Genomic DNA, 7,110 nt, shown 5'->3' with positions numbered 1-7,110 from the left:
TCAATGAACAGAATTTTAAACATGCAGAATTTTTAATCTAAAATCTTATATAAACGAAATAGAACAGTTACATTGTTTTTCACAATTATTTGTAGTTATAGAAATTGCCTAACTGCAAGTTTTTTTTTAAATCCCTAACTTTTCTCTAATCAATAAAATTCCCTGACATTAAAAAAATTGTTTTTGACTAGGTTCCTAGCAAGTACCGTAATCGTAACAAAGTCTTCTGACCCTTCCCCGCGTTTGATCTATTATGTAATTAAGTATGGTCCCTTATAAAATGCAGAAGAATGTATATAAATTTTTCAATAATACAAACGAGTCTTTTGAATTCAATCGTTAAAAACTGTTTTCGAAATCGTGTACGGCTAACTCTAGAGTCTAGGGAATATTCCGTAATATTAGTCTTAGTGCTAGACTTAACCGCTTAGTTTTCCGGAAAATACCGTAATACTAATCAGTATCTTTGTAATACCCATTTTGAGTTGCGCGCCAACTGTGGCCAACCAACTCATTGCTTTAACGCAGGCGCAGTAACTCAGGGTTGTCTAGCAGAAGACCGCCATTTAATTCTTGAAAAGTTCAAGTCGTATTCGATTTTTTAGAAGTCTAACGCGTACATAAAGTAATTATCAATATGTTTGGGCAAATTAGCCGACAGGCCGTCAGAAATTTTACGACCACTGCTATTCGCAGGTCCCACGCTCCAGGTGATGGTGTTCCTGGAGAAGTAAGTAATTTTTCTCTTGTTGCGTAACTACTTTACTCTGAAAACTCGTTTGCCAGTCTTCTGTTTTACCTCTTTTAGAACGAATTTAAATCCACCTTGTCTTTATTCACTCCTTAGACTTGCTCAAACTATTTCTTGTGTTCCTTTGATGACTTTTTTGAACCTATATAAGTTAAAATTATGTATGGATGTTTTCGATTAGTTTGACAAAGTGAGGTTATGTGCAGGAGTTCAAAAAATCAATTTTTGTCCTATTCTGTCTTCATTTCTCTGATAAACTCACTGAGAATATTAAAGTTCTGAAACATTATTGGAAAATGGTGAAAGTTTTCATGTCTTCAAATAAATTTTACAAAATTATTAATATTTTCTAACTCTTCGCAAAGATTCGTATCAGGTATCGTTTTTGGCATTTTACACGATTTTTTAAAACTTATATGTTTTATTTTAATTATAAAATTTTTAATGTGTAATTAATGAAACAAATAATTAAACATTTTTCTACTTTTTTATATTTCCGACATATGCTTGCAAAATACATGAAAGTTTGAAGATTATTCAATTATGTAATGACTATTATTATGCGAAGCTTCACAATTTTTTCCTATCCCCCACTTTTCCCCTTTTTTGAAAAAGGAATTGTTCTTTTTCCTTTTTCTAAAAACACTGCCCGTTTTTCTCTTTTCTTCAATAGAACCCAATAAGAAAATCCGACTATTTTTTGTTGAAAATTCATTCTTTTTAGTTAAAATATCAACTTTAATATTTTTAGTTTAGAATTCTCTTGGTTGAAAATTCTGCTACTTTGCTAAAAATTTACGTTTTTTGGATAAACAATACGTCCTTTTAAATTTGGAATTCAAATTTCATGTTGAAAATTTGTGTTTTTTGTTTCAAACTTTAATTATTTTGTTCTAAATGCAACGCTTTGGTTGACATTTTTAAAAAATAATTTTTGTTTGAAAGTTCGATGTTCTGATTAAGAATTTAATTTTTTTTTAAATTCATCTTTTTTTTGTCGAAAATTGAACTATTTTGTTATACACTCATCCTTTTAAATAAAAAATTCGTCCTCTTGGGTTAAAAATTCAACTGTTTGGTTAAATATGCAAATAGTTTGTTTGAAAGTTTAACCATTTATTTAAAATGCAAAAGTTTAATTGAAATTAGAAAAAAATAGTTTTATTTGAAAAATCGATGATTTTTTTGCTCATCTTTGGTGGATCACGTTTTCTTTTTGAAAAATTCGACTGTGCAAAAATCATCTTTTTTTATTTAAAATACAACCATTTTGTTGAAAATACATATCTTTTATCGTGAAAATCAATATTTCATAAAACATGCGCCTTTTTATTGTTATAACTAAAATCTTTCATTGTAAATTCATCTCTTGTGTTAGAAGATTTATATTCTTTGTTTAAAATTAAACAGTTTGGTTAAAAATTCATCTTTTTGGTCGAAAGTTAAACTATTTAGTTAAAAATTCAAATATTGTATTGAAAAATCGTCACTTTTGTTAAAAATCTTAACTATTTGGTTTCAAGTGCAACGAATTTGATTTTAAAACAATGATTTTTTCTTGTTAATTTAATCATTCGGCTGAAAATTCATTTTTGTTGAAAATTTGTTTTTTTTTTCCTTTTTAAAAGTTACTGTTTTTTCAAACATTGTACTTTTTTGCTTTAAAACTAATCTATTTTGTTCAAAATTCAACTCTTGTGCTAGAAAATTCATCGTTGTTGGTTAGAATATTTAACTACTTTGCTGAAAATTAATCTATTTTGGTTACGGATTTAACTACTTGGTTCAAAGTTCTTTGGTTAAAATATCAACTGTAATATTTTTGGCTGAAAATCAACTTTACTTGGTTAAATTAAAAAAATTAAACTATTTGGTTAAAAAATAAAGTATTTTGTTGAACATTTTTCACTTTTCTTGGAAAATTTGTACGGTTGTAAATGCTTGAAAACTCAACTTTCTTTTTGAAAATTCGTCTTTTCAAGATAAAGTCAACCGTTTTCAAGCTTCTTTTCGGTTAAAAATTCATCTTTTTGGTTGGAAAAAACAAACTATTTTGTTGAAATTTTTTTTATCAAACATTAATCTCTTTAACTGAAAATCTTATCATTCTATGTTTGGTTACCAATTGATTTTTTTAAATGAAAATTAAATTATTTGATTGAAAATTCACGCATTTTTTTGAAATGTCGTTTTTCTTAATATAAAACTAATTTTCTTGTTTAAAAATGTACCACTTTTGTTGAAAATTCCACAATACTTGGTTAAAACTTGAACTATTTTAATCAAAATACATTTTTTTGGGTTGAAGATTTAGTGTTTCATTTAAAAATTCAACTCATCGGTTCGATAATTAACTATATTTTGATCAAATAAAAAAAATACCTCTAACTAAAAATTGATATTTCCTTTCTTTCTTCAGATTTGTTAGTTCAGTTAAAAAAGTGACTAGTTTGTTAAAAATGTCGTTTCATATTGAATTCAATATGGTGCCTACAATCATTTCAATTTAAAGAATTTATTTCCCTATTATTTCCATATTTTCGGTAATAACTAGCCGATTTCCCCTGTTTTGAGAGCATTTTATACTGCGAATGAGATAATTTTGTAATTGACTAATAAATATGGTTTATTCGGTGAACCTAGACACTGCCCAAAATTTAAATCATTCATCATTCTGCAATTTATGAATAAAAAACATTCATTGATTGAATTATTATAAATTCAGAACGTTTAAGATCTTATTACTTGAAAATTAAATCGTTTAAAAATGTAGAATGTCTGATCATAAAATATTTTTAAATTGGAAATTTTGGAGATTGTACTATATTTATCCTCGTATTTTAAACCTTTTAATTTATTAACATGAAAACAAAATTTCTAAGATTTTTTTAGATAAAAATTTTGAAAACGCTTTTTGATTTTTAAGTTTTAAGTATTGAAACTGAAAATCTGGTACCTTCCAAGTTGAAGCTTTTTTCGAAAGTTTTTATTCCGAGAATTTTTATTATTTCGATTAGCAGTAGAATATGAAAATGTTTTATCAGTTCAATAAATAATTATTTTCTTATTTCAGAATTTACCCTTCAGCATCAAAAACCGATATGCTGTGACGCTAAAATTTATGATTTTCTTCGGTAGTGGTTTCGCCATTCCATTCGCTGTTCTCCGTTTCCAAATGCTGAAGTAAACTAGGTAAGTACAATTATACAATTTCATTAATAAATTGTATATCTTTAATCTTCTAAATTTCATTAACAATTATAATTAAAGCTAGAAAATTATTTTGTAACGTGATGGAAATTAGTTCTCTGAAAAGAAATAAAAAAGTTTCAAATTTACTTTTTTTAAAACAAATGATTAAAAAATGTAAAAAAATAGTTGATATATTTTGAATCTAATTTTCTGATACTTTAATTTCAGGTTTGCAAAAAACTGTTGGAGTAGTTTATGTCTACTACAGTCTTACGATCAGATTGTAATTGTTATCTTATTTTGTAACAAATGAACATAAATAAATCCTACATTTGATAGGGATAGAATATTAATCATTTTAAAAATATTATTCCAAACCAAATCCTTCTTTAATATAGATTTCACAATATTCTTAATAGAAATCGATACCTGAGTGAATTCCTTTAAATTTTCGTGAGTTCTTTGAATTCTTTGCATTATTGTCTCATTGTATTTATTGAAACCTCTAATTCCAACTTCAAATTTTGCCGATTTACTTGCAAATTAAACTTTTTGGTAGTAAATTTCGAATTAGAATTCATCTTAATTCAAGGTAATACATCAATTGAAAAATGTATTCAAACAATTTAAATTATTTTTAAGTAACAAATTTTATTATTAGGTTGAAAATTTTATCGACTGAAAAATCTGTTTTGATTTATATTTCAACTATTTTGTTGAAAGTTCGTCTTTTTGGTTCGAAAGTTTGTCATCTTAATTATGAATTACATTTTTCTTTGAGAAAAATGCAACTGCTTTGTTAAAAATGATATTATTTAGGTAGAAAATTCATAAATTTGGTTAAAATATTTTTCTTTTTTTAATCAAAAATCTTATTCATTTAAAAAGTCATGTCAAGTTTAATTTATAATTCAAACATTTTTCATTTGAAATATCAGCTATTATATTTTTTGATAAGAATTAATCTGGTTCGGTAGAAAATTACTCTTTTATTTAAGAATTCAAGAATTAGTCAGAAAATTGAAGTATTAGGTTAACCAAAAAAGTTATATTTTGATAAAAAAAATATGATAGTTGATATTTCAATGAAAAAAGATTTTAATCACATATTGAAAGCAGTCGAATTAATGAAAAAATAATAATAATTTACAATCAAACTGCGCTAAAGCATCAACCTAAATAAATTAATTTTCAAGCACAGTTCCAATTTTGCTCAAGAAATATGAAATTTATGATTGAAAAGATACATTTTCGAACCAAAAAGACGAATTTTCAAGAAAATAGTTCAAATGTTAATCAAGAAACATTTTTCAGCCAAGAAATAAAAAAAATGTAACTAAACTGTTGAATTTTCAAGTAAAAAATATGAGTTTTCTTCTAAACAGTTATATTTTTAAGTTTAAAATATAAATTTTGAACAGAAAACTTAATTTACGTAATTTGTTTTAAAAATTAAATCGATAATATTAATAGTATTAATATTTCATATAAATCTACAATATTGGATTTTAATGCACACTTAATAATTTTGTTTGAAAAATTTAATTTATGTATTTATTAAAAATACGGCGAAAGTGACAGTCTCAGTAATGGAAACGCAATTTCGAAACTCACGTTCAACTATCCGAAACTGAGACAGCGACAGCTCGTCCCGGTTTAGGCAACTTCGCCAAACATTTGTTCAAATGCGGGACATTAAAATATTCATAAGTTATCGAATAAAACCTCTGATAAAGTTATGAATTTTAGTCTGAAATGTATTAAAAATGTGCAAAAACATTACTTTTTCTTTTAGTGTATGAAATTTTAATAACACAATTCTGTAAAAGTTATGCGGAAAGTTTTAAAATAAAAAAAAATGGCGAACTTTGTAGCAGTTCATTCTCACATTCTGAAGAATATTTTTGATTATTTTTTACTGAATGTATAACTTATAAGGACACAAATTAATAGTGGTAACAAATTTAAAAGAACTTCAAAAATAAAAGGACATTTCTACTTTTATAATTTATGTTGGCATATAAAAAGTACTCAACGATATTTATTATTGTTCCATTATTGGAAATACTTTTTACGTTCCCAGGAAAAAAGAACCGATAAAAAGCGAGTCGGTTTGAATTTTGTATCTGTCATTTGCAGATTAAAAGAATGAAAATGTAATCGGTTGGCCATATTTTAAATCGGTCATCTGAGCGTTTGCTTTTAATTTGCTATTCCACATTTGCCAAAATGCTGAGTGAATAGAGTTGAAAGAGAGTGACAAGCCTGAAATAATTCATATGAGTATTCTACTCTTCATTAATGTGCATATAAATGGGTTGAGATTCAATATGAAATGGAGTTTTGAAAAGATCACACCCAATGGTAAAAATACGATGCGCACATAGCAATTTTCAATAAGCGTGAATCTGCCAATTGTAGGTTACTTCAGGATGAGTTCAACTGAGTGGAATATGAAGATTAAAATTTTAAAGAATTAATTCTTTCGAATGAGAAGTATGTAGTGATAAATTTGAATAGGACAATGCTGATTGATCAAAAATTAACCCTAGACTGGTAAACCGGGGTTCAACGGCACCCCAGTCAAAGTTTAAAGTGTGCTCCTGAATAAGGGCAGGTGCAGATTGGTCTAGGACCCTAACCATAATTCACATTAACTATTTGGTAGTCGACCTCGGTCCAATAGCGAACGCGTTAATGTTCGGTGTGAGTTCTGTGCAGCAGTGAATATAGTGTGGGGTTGTGCAACACCCCGGTTTACCATTCACATTCTAGAATTGAGTGTATAATTGAATTTCAGTTTTTTGTTAAATCAGTTTAAATAGATGTTTTGAGCATGAATTTAAAAGTTCTAAGTGTGAAAATTATTTTAAATATAAAAATAGCAAAAAATGAGGTATAGTAAATTTCAGTCGGATAGTATAACGATTTCATTTGGACGTTTTAAGCACAACAAGAAAGACCCTTCGATGGTCCCTACGTTTCTGGTTCGAAATGCTCGATCAAGGAGGAATATGATCTTGCACAATTTCTGCAATGCAAATGAAAATTTGGTTCAAGACTTCTTAAAACAGCTTATAAAAGGACTTGTTGAACCACACTCACGAATATGACTCGTTATTCCGAGCATTCTTCGGGATTTGCGTATATCAGTCGATGCCATCCTC

At 27.1% G+C, this 7,110-nt stretch overlaps 1 protein-coding gene across 1 annotated transcript; it reads left to right on the top strand.

Moving 5' to 3' along the window:
* The first annotated feature begins 545 nt into the window (after positions 1 to 545).
* Positions 546 to 4,296, top strand: LOC117181759 (cytochrome c oxidase subunit 7C, mitochondrial-like). Its single transcript, XM_033374722.1, has 3 exons — positions 546 to 730; positions 3,825 to 3,943; positions 4,172 to 4,296. Exons 1-2 carry the CDS (start codon positions 638 to 640, stop codon positions 3,936 to 3,938), a joined length of 207 nt encoding a protein of 68 aa, XP_033230613.1. The 5' UTR covers positions 546 to 637; the 3' UTR covers positions 3,939 to 3,943; positions 4,172 to 4,296.
* The last annotated feature ends 2,814 nt before the right edge of the window (positions 4,297 to 7,110 follow it).

This window comes from Belonocnema kinseyi, chromosome 10 (genome assembly GCF_010883055.1).
Source record: "Belonocnema kinseyi isolate 2016_QV_RU_SX_M_011 chromosome 10, B_treatae_v1, whole genome shotgun sequence".
Lineage (NCBI taxonomy): Eukaryota > Metazoa > Arthropoda > Insecta > Hymenoptera > Cynipidae > Belonocnema > Belonocnema kinseyi.
Note: the sequence above shows the minus strand (reverse complement) of the source record. Positions and strands in the feature narration are given on the sequence as shown.

What these genes read in the sequence shown, in the direction of transcription:
- LOC117181759 (XM_033374722.1), top strand. Translation starts at nt 638, where the DNA reads ATGTTTGGGCAAATTAGCCGACAGGCCGTCAGAAATTTTACGACCACT. An exon ending in GTGATGGTGTTCCTGGAGAA is followed by an intron (nt 731 to 3,824) that starts GTAAGTAATTTT and finishes TTCTTATTTCAG; the next exon opens with AATTTACCCTTCAGCATCAA.